General features: G+C 40.3%; 1 protein-coding gene and 1 pseudogene across 1 annotated transcript; both read left to right on the forward strand.

Annotated features, from left to right (window-relative positions):
- Positions 1-345: 345 nt before the first annotated feature.
- On the forward strand, positions 346-12,664 carry asb2a.1 (ankyrin repeat and SOCS box containing 2a, tandem duplicate 1). The gene is made up of 11 exons (XM_028953639.1): positions 346-569; positions 1,288-1,573; positions 2,931-3,053; positions 3,500-3,669; positions 4,142-4,297; positions 4,767-5,012; positions 5,089-5,260; positions 5,507-5,560; positions 8,893-9,463; positions 10,334-10,487; positions 11,900-12,664. Exons 2-11 carry the CDS (start codon positions 1,296-1,298, stop codon positions 12,043-12,045), a joined length of 2,070 nt encoding a protein of 689 aa, XP_028809472.1. The 5' UTR covers positions 346-569; positions 1,288-1,295; the 3' UTR covers positions 12,046-12,664.
- Positions 12,665-15,258: 2,594 nt separating this feature from the next.
- LOC114763709 (ankyrin repeat and SOCS box protein 2-like) lies at positions 15,259-19,667 on the forward strand (annotated as a pseudogene).
- The last annotated feature ends 375 nt before the right edge of the window (positions 19,668-20,042 follow it).

Below are 20,042 nucleotides of genomic sequence, written 5' to 3' on the forward strand. Positions count from 1 at the left end.
CACTCACTTATGCACCAGAAGACCCAGGTTCAAATCCCACTCACTACTACTCCCTGAGCAAGACACTTAACCCTAAGTTGCTCCAGGGGGGACTGTACCTGTAACTATTGATTGTAAGTCGCTCTGGATAAGGGAAATTACTGCCTCTCCCAATACCGGAAAGACCTGTCTGCATGCATTTGTTTATTAATAAAATGTGGGGAACACAAACTGTATAAACTGGGGAGCAGGAATGCAGCTCTACCGACCGATCAAGTTGCAACATGGCTCCTGTGGTTTTCTGACGGTCAATACTATGCCCATTGCCCACCCCTTTTTCTGCTGACCTCAGAGAGTGACGGGGCCTGGTGTTGCTCTTCACCGATGACCTGAGTAACACAATCTGAGAGGTTAAGCGCCAGTCACGTTCTGGCATGACATGGGGCTTCCAGAAGCAGAGCGTAGAGACAATTGACACGCTTTTAACTGCAGGTGGCCTCTTCCTACTGGGAAGCACTGCTACCCTCCACACTTACAAGCTCGACACTGAAAGGACCCGGAGCTTAAAGACATTTTAAAAACCGAGGAGGGTAAGTGCTTTACTTGACCTAACAATTAGAAATATGTTACTATGTAATTACTAAGTTTATACTACTTGCTTACAAATAGCAAATGTGTAAAAAAAATGGAAACCAAACACATTTGTAAATAGTAGTACTTTAACTTACATTTACATTTAAGGCATTTGGCAGAAGCCCTTATCCAGAGCAACTTACAACATTTACAACGTTTTAACTTAATGTGATTGTGTCCTTGATTGTGTCGTGAAGTTAAATGTAAAGGTTTGATTTTATATATCAGAAGTTCAATAAAGGGCTTAGCCATTAATGACAATGAATTAACACTATTTAATGCAAACGAATGCACCAGGCAATTGGTGAATGGAACCACTGCAGAATTTTACTCTTGGGTCCAGACATCCATAGCATGTCATATTTTAATGTTCAATGTGATATAAAGTTGCTTCTACATGAATCCTGTTAAGACAAGCACGCAGTTCCTGCTTTTGGAAGGGTGCAGCTAGGAATTCTTGCTCTATTTATATGCACAGATATACTGAGGGTCTACGTAATGGGCCAGACATGCTAACTAAATACATGACTTACAAAACACACGTTAAAAACTAAACTGACATGCTGCCCTTCAGAAATTTTTATGCTGATAAAATTAGAAAACATACATAATTGGAAATTTCAATTGTGAATTGGAGTATAAAATCCCAGTGGACGTTTGTTTTTCTCCTCCCAGGTACCTCCATGGCGGCTCCCAGCGTTTCCCCGCCCGGCTCCACAGGCACCAGCCTGGGCTTTGATGACTACAGCCTCTACGGTAACTTATCAGACGAGGAGCTGATTCAGCTGGCCATCGAGCGCAGTCTGGCGGACGCCCAGTCTGCTGCGCCAGCGGCTGAAAGCATCAAGGCTTCAGTCGCTCAGAACAAACCCAGTCCAGCTGTCGTGGAGCCCACTCCATCTCACCCCCCACAGAGAAACAATACTCCTTCCTCAGCGGTCTGTCCCATCAACCCCCCCAAGTAGGTTACTACTCATATTAATGATAATTAAAATGCTGAATGATTGCAGTTCCAACAGATATCACACCAATTCCTCTGATCTGCATAATTCTCTGTACTTTAATAACATTATCTTATCATTTATTTAATGAAGACTGCGGAACTTTTAACAATTGCATATATTAAGCATTACACTTAGCAAGCAATGAAACCAATCAGCCACTACATTTTACACTTATATGTACATTTACAGCATTTGGCAGACACACTTATCTGGAGCAACTTACATAAGTGCTTTAAATTTCCATCATTAAAATCTGCTTTGGTCCCCTAGGACCCGATATGTAGATACCCTTTGCATAACAACGGTATCTGATCCAAAACGTTTTTGTATTTTTTTCAATATATATAAAGTGTATGTAAAAGATGGCCTGTGGTGAGTAGATGAAGATTTAATATGGAGAGATGAGAGATGAGTACACACTACTTACACAGAGAACAGAGTGGTCACATTCCTGTGCTATCTGGATGGATACATGGTGTGACTGAGCGTCCTGTCCAGTTCTCGCTGCTCAGTTTTTATAGGTCACTTCGTGATGCTACTTGCATGTCTTGAAGCTTAAAGACGTGTGATAAAAACAATTTAGTCATTAACTAAATAGTTCACTTGTACAGCATCCTTTCACAATAGTGGAAACGGTTCATACAAGAGAAAAAAAATTCCAGAAGTATTTGGTCCAAGAAAAAGTCCAAATATTTTCTAAACAGGAAGAATTTTTAGTTCTTGAATGACTCAGCTGTTTGGACACCTAGTCTCCAAGACATAGAAGAGTTTAGATGAATGCTTTCCTCGTACCTTGAGAGATGGCGGTACCAGAAAGGTAAGGGGTGGTTTCCAAGAATCAATGGTTGATCCTTTAAGTCCCGTAAGCTGCAGGGTTGTAACGTCAACGTTAATGCTGTCGCCAAGGTTACATGGCAGGACATTGACCGGCTGGTCCTCTGCCCATAGTGGGCATTCTGGCATTACCATTCACACAATGCAAAAGAAATTATGATTTATCAGCCCAGATTTATCACACCTTCTTCCATTGTTCCATGGTCTCTGATGCTCATGTGGGTGGTAGTAGCCTGTGAACCAGAAGACCCAGGTTAAAATCCCACTTACTACCATTGTGTCCCTGAGCAAGACACTTAACCCTAAGTTGCTCCAGGGGGGACTGTCCCCTGTAACTAAGTCGATAAGGACGTCTGATAAATGCTGTAAATATAAATGTAATGTGGCCGTTGTAGGAGCTTTGAATCTAGTATTTCAATCTAGTGTTGAAAATGTGTCTTTTATAATTTAACACTGTCTCTCTTTTCCTCACTAATGCAGATATATAAACACAGACTTAACTAACTGCACGATAAGTCACTTCATCACAGGATATGGGCAGAGAATGATTGCCTACCGACAAGCCGATGGTACACTGGTTTGCACCAAACCAGAGGAGGAGGCGTGAGTACATACATTTTTTTATGTCACTGTTTTGTACTTTTCTGGTACCTGGTGATGATGAAGAGGAGGGAGAAGGAGAAATACAGTACAGGCCAAAAGTTTGGAAGCACCTTCTCATTCAATGTGTTTTCTTTATTTTCATGACCATTTACATTGGTAGATTCTCACTGAAGGCATCAAAACTATAAATGAACACATGTGGAGTTATGTACTTAACAAAATAAAAGGTGAAATAACTGAAAACATGTTTTATATTCTAGTTTCTTCAAAATAGCCACCCTTTGCTCTGATTACTGCTTTGCACACTCTTGGCATTCTCTCAATGAGCTTCACATGCTTATTAGATTCTGGTTTTGCTAATGTGTAATGTTGCCTTTATGTTAGTTTTATTTGAGTGATTGCTCACACTAGTGAGTGGTATGAAGTGCAAGGCTTTCTCTTCAAAGGAAAGTGGACCCACTTGTGATCGCTATTTGGAATGGGGACGTAGCAACACTAAGAACATTGGTACGACAACCTGGAACAGATATGCTGCAAGCAAATAATCTAGGATGGTTGCCAATCCATGAAGCTGCGTACTATGGCCAAGCAAGGTGTCTGAGAATTCTAATAGAAGGTAATCAGATACCGTATATATGTACTGCATATTACAGTATAGTATTTTTTTTTATTATGCTATGAATTAAAACATGTGGAAACACAAATAGTAATATATATAACTATATATACCACACAAATTATTAATAACTATAACCTTATTAACCCATAATAACTGAATTCAACACTACTGAGTTTTCAAGTAAACCATTGACACTGTTACAGTTCACTTCCTGCAATATGTAAGGAAAATATATTAATAAGAGGAATTGCCAACGATTTGCAGTTCTGTTCTAGTTTGGCATATGCTGACACTTTTTCAGTTCCCTTCCTTAAGACGTCTTTTTGAAATATAAAAAAATCTGTGGTCATTCAAGACTTTTGCACAATACCACATTTTAGTTATTAAAGTTCATTTTTATTTTTATTGTTATTGAAGTTTGCATTGCATTGACAAATTGCATTTCACATTGAATTTTTTCTGGCAAAAGCCCATACTGGAACGGTCAACAAACGGACACTGAGAGACCAGACTGCCCTTATGCTTGCCGTCTCCAGGGATCATAGTGAATGCGTCACGTGTCTTCTGGAAAGCGGAGCTGATCCAGACATCACTAACAAAGACAAGGAGACACCTCTATTTAAAGGTATTAGTGGTTTAGGAATTTCTTTTAAATTGCAAAAAGAACAGTTATAGTTCACACTCTGTCATGATTGAAAATATATATTACTGTTAGGCGCAGCCAGGTTGTCATTTTTTTCTTGAAGCAGGGATGTCAACCTCTGATTGACTCCCCTCCTTGTCTCCTGCAGACAAGGAACTGGTCAAAGGCATTCTCTTACTGAATATCATTAAATCCTAACATGAACAATACCCTGAGGCATTCAGAGAAAATGTGCACTGAATTGGTCCCCCCAGCTGAGCTGTAATGATAATCAAGTTCATTGAGATTTACAGTCTTCAAAAGGAATAGGTTTGTATAGAATGCATTGTAGAGGAGCTTCATGGTCAAATCAGAATGTAGAGTAAAGTACAAAACAACATTTTCAGCTTTTGCATGTTTTATGAATTATTGTAAGCTTCAGATACGTTTAGGCCTGCCTTGTTGTCTCCAGCCTGTGAAAAAGAGAATGCGGAAATCCTTGCCTCTCTCCTGAATTATGGTGCTGGAGTGAACAAGCTCTGCATCCAAGGCTGGACAGCACTTCATGAAGCTGTGTACCGCAACAACCTGGAGATCTGTGAGATGCTGGTGAGAGCTGGAGCCAAAGTCAGCCTAAAGGACAAATATGGTCTTAGTCCTCTCTTTGTTGCTGCCCAGAGTGGACACCTAGAAACTCTACGCTTCCTTGTAAAAAATGGTAATGACTATAAAACAATTTCCTGAAGAGTCTCCTGGAAATTGTAACAGGAACCAAGATTTCATCTGTCACACAGGTGCCGATATTAACAGTGAAGCCACTGATGGGGCCACGGCTCTTTATGAAGCTTGTAAAAATGGACATGAGGACATTGTAGAGTTCCTTATATCCCAAAATGCAGATGCTAATAAGCCTGGGAAGTCTGGTCTACTGCCAATACACATTGCTGCCCAAAAAGGCAATGATGGGTAAGGATTGTGTTGACTAATAAAGTCTTAACTTCAATCATGAATTCAGTGAAGATTAAAAGTATGTTGAATCCCTTTACTTGAGACAATTAAAACTTGCAGACATTATCTCATTAACTCAGATCAGCAGAATGTTTTTCTCAAGTGAATGGCTCACACAGATTACTGTCCTGTAATTCATAATTACATTCAGTTACCATGATGTTGGCAAATAACAATGATAAGTAAATCTTAATCCATTTTCAGAAAAAACCTGCTTAACTTCACCTACTACACCAATGGCTTTGCCAAGTCAGTTAAGTAAGTCTGGATGTGGTTTCCCCTGTTGAACATGGCTTTCCCTTTAGTGCTAGAAAACAATATAGAGAAGCCTGCCAGACAGTGCCAATATCTCAACTGATTCTATCATTTGTGAGGCAATCATGAGAGTCACATTGAGCAAGCTCTTTTTTCCATTCAAAAAGATTGAACACTGTATGGTAGACCTCACTTTTGCTTCTATAGAGGATCGGGCCGTCCTGTTGAATTTGCTGTTTTATTGCATTTCTCTGACATGACCTCTCCACAATAGATCTCACTGCACCCGCTATTGCATGCAAAGAGCACAACAGTGTGCACAGCCATGGCCCTCTTGTTCTTTTGTCCTTTTGCCTTTATTTTGAAGATATTGTTGTGTGCAATTGATCATGTTCATCAAGGAGTTCTTGCCCTCGTCTCCTGAGAGAGCAATAAGGAAATCATCAGAATCAATGAAAAGCCCATGTAACTAGTAATATATATAAGATATATATATCTTCAGAAAATTGGATAACGTTTGGGCAATGTTTCTTAGCAATTTAGCTTAGACACATTCCCATTGAGACTGGCATGATAAAAAAAAGTTGTGCCCAAGACCTTGTATTTTTTAACTAAATGTAAACTGCTGTTAACTAACGACAACTTTAGAGACTGAATAGGAGTTGGGTTGTGTTACCAAAAATTTTACTCAAGTATGAGTAGTGCTACTTCAAAAATAATAATAATAATTACTCAATACAAGTAATAAAGTAGCCATCCAAAAAATTTGTAGGAATACAAAAGTATGTAATGATAAGACTATTGAGTAATTGTTTGATTTTAATATCTTTTTTTTTCCTACCAGAATAACTTAATAAAGTACTATATTTAGTAATTAATGGATTAAATCTGATCACACAAACTATCTTATATATGCCAATTATAAGTGTTAGTGTGAAATAAAACAGCTAAATGATAACGCTTATTCCTTTCTCTACAGAAAATGTATAGAGTGTCACAATCCGTTCCGAAATGGGGGTTACTCTGGTCCGGGATCCGTACCGGAGTTTCATTGTTGTCCTGTGTAATGTTCCCTAATCGTTTTCACCTGTGTAAATTGTATAAAGCTGCCCTGTTCGTTTCTGTTCGCTGTCAGGTCTTTAACGTTATGTTCCATGTTCACCAGTGTCTACGTCTCGGATGTCTCCTCTGTCTTGTGCTTCACAAATTAAACCCCGGTTTCGTGATGTCAGGTGAAAGAGTCCTTCATTCTTTGTTCCTCATCACTCCTCGTCCTCCTCTCCGTGCACCCGCCGCGTCATGCCCGCATGGACGTGACGAAAAGACCTGACCTACATTTGGACGCCACCTGACGCAGCCCCGCTGAGATCGGAGGAGCCGCGACTCGCCGGGAGGACGCCGCCAGCTTCCTTGTCCCTGGCCTTCCATGGCTTCATGTTCAGCAGGGTCCCGACCCCTGCCTCTCAGTCCCGTGTCTGGCGGCGTTGAAGGTGAGGAGCGGCCATTCAGCGGGGCGAGCCGGAGACTGACAGGGAGCGGCGGACGCATGCGGACGGCGGACGAGGTGCCGGTACCACACTGGCCCGAAGCCGTCTGCGCTGGAGAACCGCCGCTCGTCAATCGTGAATACCGGACCATTCATTCATTCATTCATTAATCATTCATCTCTGCTCATCTTTTCTATCCTGGTTCACTCGAATCGATTCCGTTCAATTCCTCCTGTCCACTCGGACCATTTAAGACTGTGTTTTGGACTTTCCTCCCTCCTTCATGGACTGCTTCGTCTGGCCCGCCAGGTGTCGTGCCATAGGAGGGGGGATTCTGTCACGATCCGGTCCGAAATGGGGGTTACTCCGGTCCAGGATCCGTACCGGAGTTTCATTGTTGTCCTGTGTAATGTTCCCTAATCGTTTTCACCTGTGTTAATTGTATAAAGCTGCCCTGTTCGTTTCTGTTCGCTGTCAGGTCTTTAACGTTATGTTCCATGTTCACCAGTGTCTACGTCTCGGATGTCTCCTCTGTCTTGTGCTTCACAAATTAAACCCCGGTTTCGTGATGTCAGGTGAAAGTCCTTCATTCTTCGTTCCTCGTCACTCCTCGTCCTCCTCTCCGTGCACCCACCGCGTCATGCCCGCATGGACGTGACATAGAGGTCTACTTAGTATATCTCAACATTTAACTAAAAGGGTTATTATAAAATACTGAGATTCCGTATTCTTATGATATTATTTCGTAACGTAACCTTTAGTCTGAGCTGTGTGATGAGTTTGTGCTGCCACCATGGTTTGTGTGGTTTGTGGTCATGTCACTGCATGGCTACGTCTGATTGGTGAAACTGTGTCATGCGATTATTGTTGCTACGTCTACTGGTGGCATCTGCTGTGGCTTTGGTAACATTTATGCGAGCTACATGTTACAGAGTTAGCATTTTTTTCTCTAAAAATGAAAAAAGTTTGTGTACATTAAATGTTAAAACTACCACAACAGTGACCAGATGCAAATGATTCAGCATCCATCTATGTGGTGTCTGCCGCCCTGGCAGTAGTGTTGCTCTTAAATGATTGGTTGTTATTAACCATTCATTGCCCTAACTAGTTGCTTGTTCTGATTACCAGTTACAGGCAACAATGCCCAATTAATTAACACAAATGAAGACAGTTCATTAATTTTCTTAACTGTGTAATTTCCGTATTTTATTTACATATTTTTACTTCACTGGGAAGTTTTAACAATATTGACAATGTCGTAAGCTCAGTGGGAAGTGCTGTTGCCAGATACCTGAATGTTTTAGCTGAAAAATAAACCATAAACCACTCATGACACTGACAAACTGAATACTATTTACCAGCAACTACTGTACATAATGAAAAGAAATTGGTTCTTCAATTATAAAAACTATTCTATCATAATTGTTCAATTCAATCAGGCAACACTAGTGGAACTTGAAAATGGCCAATTTTAGTGAAGTTATATTTACAACAGAAGGACATAGTTAGGTTTACTGTTACTGACTATTAATTGTCAGAGTTTGTACATGCAATATGACTGACAAGAGTTTAGAGTAGTTAAAGTTTTGTGACCATGTGATCGAAGGCTTATAGGGGTGGCCTAGTGGCCTAGGGGACTCATAAATGAAAGGTTCTGAGTTCAAATCCTGAGCCGCCATGGTTCCACTGTGGTCCCCTTGAGCAAGGTACTGTTCCCACACACAATTTTGTTGTGTGTGCTGTGTTTGTTGTGTATCACTTTCACATTATCACTTTTACAGAAGCACAACTCACTTCAGTACCCCAGCAGACAATTGTGTAACACTGCATTTTTCTTGACTATTGCAGAATTGTTTCCATGCTGATCAAAGTCACCAACAAGGTCAGAGTGCGGCGAAGTGGCATCAGCCCTCTCCACCTGGCAGCAGAACACAACAGAGATGAAGTTCTTGAGGTCCTCATTGAAGCTGGCTATGATGTTAATGCCAAGCTGTCTGAGGATTGGTCTAAGCGTTATGAGGACCGTCGCAGTTCGGCACTCTATTTTGCCGTTGTCAATAACAACATTGAGGCAACCACAATGCTTCTGGAAGCTGGAGCCAACCCAAACCTGGATACATTAAGTCCCCTTTTGGTGGCAATTAGACAGGGCTGTATCAGGACTGTCACTATGCTGGTTGAACATGGCGCCAATGTCAACTTCTACATACCATCTCACCCCACAACCTTCCCTGCCACGGTCATGTTTGCAATGAAATACCTGCCCATGCTCAAGTACCTGATGGACAATGGCTGTGACGCTCTCTCCTGTTTCAGCTGTTCTTATGGAAGCGATCCTCACCCGCCACTCGAAGTCTCACAAGATCGCAGGGGTGTCCTGAGCAACAGGCCTGAGATTCCTTCCAATACTTGTGTCCAGGTAAGCTCAGACATTCGGAAAATTACATCTCTAAAACGTGCATTCAAAAAATATTCCCGAATTCCATGTCAATTATTAGTTTGCATTTAAACACCAACACACCTTCTTCAACATGATGAAATGCTGAATAAATGATCAGATCAACAAAAAAAAGTGTCACATCCTGGTGCCTCTGGCCCAGCAGATGGCGCCACATCTTTGTCTCCGTGTCTTTGTGCTTGTATAGACAAGGTAACCCCTTTATATAAAATATATCCGTTATCTCCGGTCATTGGCACTCATCTGTCTTGTCTTCAGTTGAGAGCCTCCTTCTGGGAACTTTACTGAATTCATTTTTTGCCATAGCCTATGAACCAGAAGACCCAGGTTCAAACCCCACTTGCTAGCATTGTGTCCCTGAGCAAGACACTTAACCCTAAGTTGCTCCAGGGGGGGACTGTCCCTGTAACTACTAAGTCGCTTGGATAAGGGAGTCTGATAAATGCTGTAAATGTAAAACTATATGTTTAGTTTCTCTTTATCATCATGCTACACTCTCAATAAGGAGTCACACAAGGAAAGGTTTGAGAACCACTGCTGACCACTTATTTTGACTGTTGAACTCTCCCTGAGTTAAAGTGTGATGTATTATATTATTTCATCGTGGGTATGAAGTTGATTTCACTTTTTTAGAATTATTGTAACATTGTTTTCAGTTTCTATAAAATTTTTTATTGGGAATTTGATGGACATTTTCCACTTTTTTTATGTGTCTTGCTTAGGGGTGTGGTAGGTGGGTGACACAAGAAATCCCAAAAAAAAATGTTGCTGGTGTCTTATTTCCAGAGCTCTAATTGTGTTTTGCCCGTGCATTAAATTTGTTTTCACCAGTTCTGTGAGGTGATCTCTACTCCGTCCATTTGTCGCTGGGCAGGACCTATCATTGATGTACTTCTAGACTATGTTGGGGATGTGAAACTCTGTGCCAGGCTCATTGAACATCTGGACAGCTACAGTGATTGGACTTGCATCAAGGAGAAAGCCAGTAAGTTTTTAGGAATGTTCATGCAAGCATGTTGGTCAGATATGTCTGTGAACACCAAACATGAATATGTTCAATAGTTTCACTATCTGACCAGCCAGACATCCATGAGTCAAGCAATTCTTGTGTCAGGATAGGACTGGAAATACCTTAGTAGACATCCATGAGAATTTCTCTAGGTTGTTTACATGATGACCATATGGAGATGAACCATAACAGCAATTTCAAAGTCTTGATTATCCAAGAGTTAAACAATTATGTATCAGTGGACTTAATAGTTTTCAGTCCCCAGGTTTGCTTCTTTCTGACAAAAAAAGGCAAAAGCTTGAGAGCATTAATTTAGGGAGGGACTTGATCCCCTGATATGTTACCAATGCATATTTTAAAATGCACTACCATAATAAATGCACTACAATAAAAAATCCTTTCAAAACTTTCACACTGGACTTAAAGCATGTGCAATTCAACTGAAAAGCATATAAATGCTTAAATCAATGGAAAAAATTCAAAACATAAGTAATTCTTTGTTGATACACCTGAAAGCCTGGCTTTTTAACACGGATGTGTAAATTTTCTTTATTTTAAATGAGACTAGGTTGCTTGTCATATGTTAATGGTGGCTTATAATTTCACAACTGTGACAAGCATGAAAATTTTAAAATATGTTCTGGGTCATACACATAAAAAATGTGATGTCATTACACAATTACAGTGCAAAGAATATAAGCTCCATAATGAAGGACTCTAAATGATCTGTGGGCGAGTAGGTTGCTAAGTCAGGATGGTGTTAACTACAATGAAGTGTTCCCCCATGAATCAGTCCAGGTGCTTGCTGCTGAGATCAGGGCTTGTCTCTTGATGCGTGTAATAGTGTGAGGCACTTTTACTCACTGTGAGGGAAAGTGTCTGGTCTGTGAATCAATATGCGCTTCAGTGGCCATTACTGCAAGAAACAGCACAGCCTTTTTGGTGCACGATGACGGCTCCATAGCTCAGCTTTGTCTGCTGTTCCTTTAGTTGATTCGGTCACACTTTCAGGACCAGCATATGAGGCACATGCACAAATGCTGATGGATAAATAAATGTTGTATTACACAGACAGGAGAGGGAAACCCACAGGACATGTCAAATCAGTGAGTGTAACCAGCATCCAGGCAATCCAATAAAGAAAACCTTGAAGAGTCACAAAAAAACCCTGCATGGGTCAAGCAAAACCTGGAAACAGAATGAAATGGTTTTTCCCAGAAACACACCAATTAATTAACAGAATTCAATTAGTACACTGTAATATTTTAAAGGAGCAGTCTGGTTGCAATAATGTTAAGCAATAAAGTTTTGCTTGGTCATTACAGAAAAAAGCAGTTTTCAAGTATACAGCTTTCATAAAGCACCTTTTTCTTTTTATATCATTTCAGCACCTCCCCGGACTCTAATGCAGCTTTGCAGACTACGGATCTACAAGTTGCTTGGGACTGAGCGATTATGTCTTATCAATACTCTTCCTGTCCCGGTTGGGATACTAAGATTTCTCAGACACGAGGAACGCACACAAGACTTTTGAGCACTGCACCAGTCAGGGGCAGCTTTTCCCCAGAATATTTTAGGTACATTAATCTCTAACAAAAATAATATAACAATAGAATAATTTATAACATATATAGTTTAAATCAGTACATTAGTTACATTCAAATCAATACATTTATTACATTCAAATCAATACATTTATTACCTGGCTTTGACTTTGTGGCCAAATGTCCAATTCCTAAGATAAAGTACAATTTTACAAGTACAAAGTTAATTTTTTATGTTCAAATGGTTGTTTAACATTTGTTGACCACTTCTGTACATTGTGCTTATATATATATCCATCAATATTCATCCATAACATCCATATTCACTGTTCCCCAGTAGCAAAATTACAAAAACTCCAGGAAGCATGATAGGAAGAAGACAAGTCGTATGACTGTGTGATGAAAGAATTGTAAGATAATAGTAATATAATTTCAAAGTTTCCAAAAAAATAAAACTCAGTTTACTTCAAGCTAATCATTTTATTCCTCAGCTAGGTTCTCACTACGGTACTTGTCACACAAGTTCTTGTCTCCCAATTTAGACCCATTTTCTTATTTTTCTGTCATTGTACGGTCATGTGCTCTTCATTAAACATGCAATACAAAACATATGGAAGCCATTGAATTCCAAATGTTTTACATATACTGTAAATACCAGAAAAAGTACACTGCTCAAAAAATTAAGGGAACACAAAAATAAGACATATTTTTATTAAATATTTCATTCTTTACATAGTTTAACGTGCTGACATCAAAAGCACACACAAATTATTGATGGAAATCAAATTGATCAACCCATGGAGGTCTGAATTTGGAATCACACTCATATTTAATGTGGAAAAACACACTACAGGCTTACCCCAACTTTGATATAATGTCCTTAAAACATTACATCAAAGTCTTAGTAGTGTGTGTGGCCTCCACCTTGCTACAATGCCTGGGCATGCTCCTGATGAGGTGGTCTAGCATTGTCTTGCGGAACCCAGGGCTGGGTTGTTGCCATCTTAAAGCCTCCTCCATGTATCCTGATGTACTGGCCTGTCTCCTGGTGACGCCTCCATGCTCTGGATACTACGCTGTCAGACACAGCAAACCTTCTTGCCACATCTTGCATTGATGTGCATCCTGGATGAGCTGCACTACCTGAGCCACTTGTGTGGGTTGTATATTCCGTCTCAGGCTACCACTAGAGTGAAAGCACCGCCAACATTCAAAAGTGCCCAAAACATCAGCCAGAAAGCATAGGAACTGAGGAGTGGTCTGTGGACACCACCTTCAGAAACACGCCTTTATTGGGGATGTCTTGGTTAGTGCCTGTAATTGCCCCCTGTTGTCTATTACATTTGCACAACAGCATGAGAACTTGATTGTCAGTCTTGCTTCCTAAGTGGACAGTTTGATTAAACAGAAGAGTGACTGAATTGGAGATACATTGTGTAGTTTTCCCTTTGAGAGGTGTAAGTTAAAAAGTCATTTTTAGTGGTTCTTATTCATGTGAATATGAAGAATGTTGTTCATGTAGGATTGTGTAAATATTCAAACAACATAGTCCAAAATTCCTACACAAAATCCTTTAGCCAAAACAAAAAAACTTCAACTAAACAAAGTTTCAACTACAACAAAGCTTATTGATTATAATCTATAAATGTATTTTGAGATTTATTGAAACATAAAAAATATACAGTATATGTATAAGATATATCTCAAATACACCTCATGGTGGCACTATAGCACAGCGTATTCTTTTTATCCTCAAACATGGGTGAATGAAGCAAAAAAAAGGAAATTCCAAACAAGCAATAGATTCTGTCAATCAGTGGAGACTATGAAGTTCTGTTTATTCAATCTTTGTTAATTTGGCCTGCAGTATCTATTGCATCCATATCCAACCAGCAAAAAAAAGTTATCTGTAAAAATTTCATCATTCAAATCTTGCCCATCAAAGTTGTATAAGAACAAAACATCCATTTGTAATTGCAAGCCAGTTGACATTTGGTATTGTTCCTCCAATGGGGGGGTGAATAACTGAAAATACCTCCTGGTATTTTCCTATTGCCAGTGGTGGCCTAGCAGGTAATGAAGGGGACCATACATAGGAAAGGATGCCGGTTGCCGCCAAGGTGCCACTGAGCGAAGCACCGTCCCCACACACTGTTCCCCAGTCATGGCTGCCCACTGCTCAACAAGGATGATGGTTAAATACAGAGGACTCATTTTGTTGGGTCACCGTGTGCTGTGCTTCACAACGACAATCACTTCAGGAAAAATCTAATAAGATGTAGTGCATGGGACATGTTAGAAATAAAAAGAGGAGGAAATAAGTACTCATCCATCTATTTTGTTTGTCCTTCATGTCCATTTCCTTCAATTCTAACACCTTGTACACAGGGTATATAACACACAAATGTGTAGACACTCTCTCGCTACTAAACCAAACATGCATTTTATCATAATGATAATATGCACGGCATGTGCCATATTCTTTTTATTTTTGGAAGCATTATTCATGGACAATTCCGAATGTTGTTTGTCTGGTGTTCACCAGAAGTCCTAAGAGATCACAGGATACAATGGCTGAGAACAGCCAAAAAAAAAAGGTATTACATACATACTTTCATATGGCTTGATGTAATGAAACATCCATGAGCCCCTGGCCCAGTTGGTGGAGCTATTTCCTGGTTTTGTCACTGTCCCAGCCTTAATTGTCTTCCTCCTGTGTCCTTCTACATAAGCTCCCAGGTTTATTCTGCCATTCTTGCTGCTGCATTACAGTTCTGTTTTCCTCGTATGCATAGCATTGAATGCATGTTTGCTGGGTGACCCGCTAGGCGCCAGTGCACATGTGTAAATGCCAACACTGCCATGTGCAGGTCTTGCCAAGAAATAAATGTTAAAAACGAATTCTGTTATTCAGTTTGGTTAAATTGTTGTAAACAGAAATGTCTACACAACTCTGGGGAGGACTGGCATTGGGTTTGCCAAAACAGTAGATATCTGCATGTGGAATAACTGATGATAATAACTGATAAAATGGCACCTTAACACTGTTAAAGAAGAAATTTCCATAACTGATGGCTGCTAAAGTAACTGAGAGGTTTGACAAACAGCTGCAGCAGAACATGAACTTCAGTGGCTCCTGCCAAAAAAGGCAAATGGAAACGTGAGCTGAGTGGACAAGCGAGAGTTGAACTGTCCTCCTGCTACTGGACCAGTGTTTTGTTGGTTCTGAAAAGAGGAATGGAGTCTTGCTGCTAGTTACAGGAAGGTAAAATCCGGCATTTTTCATTTTTAAAATCAGCTAATCTACAAAATGTTGATTATTAGTCATATATGAAGCGTTAACCCATTGTGTCTGTGGAATTATGGAGTGTACATCATATAAAGTGTGAAGATCCAATTTATTGTGAGGACTTGCTTTTCCAGCACATCTTACAGAGCTTTGTTTCTTCAGAAAATCCTTTCAGTTGTGGGATTGTTATAATTCTATAACTACAATATAATGGTACTGTGATTGATAATAGTCTGAGAGAGATGAAGCTGGACCTCACACAAAACTTCCCCACATCTGACGCAACCAGGAGCTATTCTTTTGTCGGCAGTGACGGCACACGCTGTGCCGCGTGGAGAAGATACGATGGGACTTTCTACACTCTCGCTGAGCCTGAGGAGTATGTTCTTGTCTTTAGATCCTCAGCTGGATAAAAACTTAAATCTGTAATTATATCTTGGATGAACACTCATGTTCCTGTTTAGATCTGCTGATGCTGTGGCTGCAGTGATCAGACGTGGTTCTGTGGCCTCTTTACTAGACCTGATCAGAACGAGGAGGAGCCTGAAAGAAATGAGCGTGATGGGAAGACTGCCTGTACATGAAGCTGCCGCCCACGGGCAGGAGGAATGTCTCAGAGTCCTGTTGGCAGGTATTTCACAAATCTACCATATGTGGTCTACTGTACACATAGTTTCACTGCAGCCTCTCAATCCATGTTAGCAATGGGTCCCCACACACTGCTCCCCGGGGCGCCTTTCATGCCTGCCCACTGCTCACCAAGGGTGATGGGTTAAATGCAGAGGACACATTTCATTGCATCTGTGCTTGCTGTGCTTCACGTCACTTCATGTTTGCAGACAGGTGCAGTGAAGTTGCAGGAGAAAGTGAAACTTAGCAACAAAGCATCATAAGCCAGTATGAATGAATCAGCTCTAGTGTTTAGCAGCAATTATTGACATGTGGCTTCCCAATCTGTGACACCTACCTGATCTGTGTGTACATCTGTGCTGTGCTCTGCGGTTTATGGCACCGTGAGTCTAATTTCAATTTCATTTCTTCCAGTCTGTCTGCATATTTGTAGAGGACGTTTACAGCAGCAATCACAGTGGCTGCTGTCTCCTATGACTGTCCGATTAGTTTTCAGAGTAATTTTCCTGTCAGAGTAATTTTCCTCAAATTCATTTTTTTTTTTTTTTTAGAAATGCACTAATGTGGGCCTGTATGAAACAACATTTCGAAACACTGTAGGCTGTGTATCCTGCTGTATTGACAATAAACCCCCATGAATCTTGAATACAACACATTATTCAAATTGGTGTTCAAACTGGGTGTTTGTTGAATTTGTGTTAACTGTTACAACCTGGATGGGCTGTATAACACTTTTCTAAAAGTGTAGGTCATAGGTCAGCATATACCTCTTACATGCTGACCAATTCCAGTCTAATGTCTAATTCCACATAGAAAAAAACACCATCCACTACAAACTCATTTTGTGAGATTCATGATTCAACCTTGTTTAATCTTAATTTCCTCTCTTAGTCCATCCTGAAGTGATTGACGCTTGTGACAGTCAGGCAAAGTCCCCTCTCCTGCTGGCTGTGGAAGCCAATCACATGAGCTGTGCAGCATGCCTTTTGGAGAAAGGAGCAAATCCCAACACCAGCAATAGAGACAGAGAGACTGCTCTGCACAAAGGTACGGTGCATGCATGGATGTACATTCATACAGTTATATATATTGATGCATAAATGTGTCTTATCTGTACCCCCCGATTCCACTCTCTCAAAAAAATGAAAAGCTTGTGAGGTGGAGAATGCAGACATTGTTGCCGTTCTACTGAGATTTGGATCTGAGGTGAACAAGAGATGTAAACAGGGCTGGACACCTCTCCATGAAGCAGTGTGTCACAGCAAGGTAGAGATATGCAACATGCTGGTGAGGGCTGGAGCCAGAGTCAACCATCACAACATATACGGCATCACGCCTCTCTTTCTGGCAGCCCAGACGGGTAATGAGGCAGCTCTCAGCTTCCTTCTCGACCATGGTGAGTAATTTTGGTAAAATTTTGCTTTTATGGTGCATCTACACCCTTCAGTTTGGCCCTCATGTTAGAGTTTCCTGGAAATCTCCAGGTGAGAGTTCCTTATTCTTAGTTTCTGGTATTCATTTGGAATCTGGATTCTGTTAAACTATTCATCTGTTTGTTGCTGTTCATGAAAACAACAAAAAAGTATATCAGAAGACATGCCAACTTAAGGGTAGCTTCCTGAGTTTTCAAGGAGACATTGTGTCATCACTTTTCTTACGCTTCAAAATTTATGTCTGGACATGATCATTCATTTGCAAGTCTTTGTGGTTTGTTGTAAACTGTTGTGGAATGTTTTAAATCGGATTTCGTGAACAGGTGCCTCTGTAAACTGCCAAGCAAGTGATGGAGCCACCGCCTTGTACGAAGCCTGCAAAAACCAACACATCAACATTGTGAAGCTCCTGCTGTCTCATAGGGCAGATGCCAACAGACCAAATAAAGCAGGACTGCTACCTCTTCACGTGGCTGCCAAACATGGATTTGATGAGTCTGTATAAAATCTTGTAAAATTTTACATTTGTGTTCTGCAACCTTTGCCTGTTAAACTGAAATATACTTGGCAGGTCACATTATAAGTGTAATCCTTTATTTGAAGACGGTCCTATATTGGTAATCTGGTGCATAATGTATAAATATATTTCTATGTCCATTTTGATATTTTAATGGTGGCGGAAACAGACTTTGTACCAGTGCAAAAAAAAATTGACAGACAGCACAAAGCTGATCATCAAAATACAACCCAACCTTTGTTAGGGCAGAGCCATTTTTTGGGAGTTTCAGTCCCTTAAATAAAAAAAAAAGGTTCTGTTATATATAATTAAGTCCTTTGCATATGATTAAAATACATAAGTGTCACTGTGGCATCACATCTAGAAACAACAAATGCTATTTCCTGATTGGCTGATCTATGTAAACAGCTATAATTTCAGATATATAATTTCTGCCTGGTCCATTAATTTTTCAATGCATCATGAACATGAAATTTGTTTGCATTTTAGGATTGTGTCCATGTTGATTCCTGTCACCAGCAATTTCAGAATTATACATAGTGGCATTAGTCCTCTTCATCTGGCAGCTGAAAACAATGAGGATGAGACCCTAAAGGTTCTGATTGCAGCTGGTTTGAATGTGAACGCACAACTCTCCCCCAGTCATTCCCGCCTGTACCAAGACTGCCGAACCACACCACTCTACTTTGCCGTCATCAATGGCAACTTGGAGACTGCAGCCATGCTCCTACAAGCTGGTGCTGATGCAAACCTGGACATTTTTCAGCCAGTGCTGGTTGCTATAAGGCAAGGCAACATTGAGATGGTGAGACTGTTGGTGGAATATGGTGCGAATGTCAACGTAGGGATGCCAACCTTACCCACCACATTCCCAGCCATGCTTATATTCTGCATGAGGAACCCACCAATGTTAAAAAACCTCCTGGACAATGGACTCTGTGCTCTCTCTTGTTTCCAATGTAAGTATGGAGACAACCAGCATCCATCAGTGAAGGTTTCCTGCAAGGATACCACAGGCCTCCATAAAGAAGAGTGCCCGCTGCAAGTAAGCTTAAAAATACACCAGTGCAAATGTTATTTTGCATAATGTTTGATTCAGATTCTGCTGTGTTGCCATTTTTCCTGGCTTATTTGGTCAAAAGTCTATACCCAAGACTGCTGTAGAAAAGAATTGCTGAACCAACAAGATCCTTCATTATAGAAAGGACCGGAAATTTCTGCTGATCTAGAAATCCATGACATTTTGCTTCTTCAGCCATGTTTCCTTGACTAGTTTTACTTAAGCTTCTCAATACATTTTTATTCATAAAATGCAGATTATTGAATACTGCTTGACTGAGTTTGTCATGTCATCAGTTTTGTGAGGTGATCTCCAAACCCTCAGTCAGATGTTGGGTAGGACCCATCATAGCTCTTTTGCTCGACTATGTGGGTCAAGTGAATCTCTGTGCCAAACTCAAGGAATTGCTGGACACTCACAATGGCTGGGTCCTTATAAAGGAGAGAACAAGTAGGTGTGCAACACAAATTAACAGTAGATTGCATTGTGATCATATTGTCCATGCTGAATGAATTGATTGTTTATTTACAGAGAATCCACATCATCTTGGTCATCTTTGCCGACTGGCGATCCGAGAGAAGGTCGGACAACAGAGATTAAAACTCCTTCACCTTCTGCCTCTTCCACACAGACTCATCAAATACCTAAATTATGCAGAAGGGTGTCATGCATTTAAAATCTGAGTGACTTTATTAAATTAACATAAAAAATAAAAATAATTTAAATTTTGGAAAGTAAGTATTTCCTTATAAAGATTCAGTGAATGTTTTTCAATATTCATATGAAGAACTCAAACATTATATTAACTACATGGAATGTAAACGAACGCGGTTAAGTTTAGCACATCAGATTTGAACAGAAAGTCCTCTCAGAGCATGTATGATTCATAGAAAATGGTGTGTATGTACTGTAATTGGACTGTGGACACAGTGCTGTCCAGCTAATTCCAGAGAGGAAATAGATCTATATGTATATGAATCCTTTGTAAGCCACCAGAGCTTTGCAGCTTGACATGGTATCAGATATAGATTGCATGCCCTGTGGTGGTAATAAAGCTC

Source organism: Denticeps clupeoides, chromosome 14 (assembly GCF_900700375.1).
Source record: "Denticeps clupeoides chromosome 14, fDenClu1.1, whole genome shotgun sequence".
In the NCBI taxonomy this organism is placed as follows: Eukaryota; Metazoa; Chordata; class Actinopteri; order Clupeiformes; family Denticipitidae; genus Denticeps; species Denticeps clupeoides.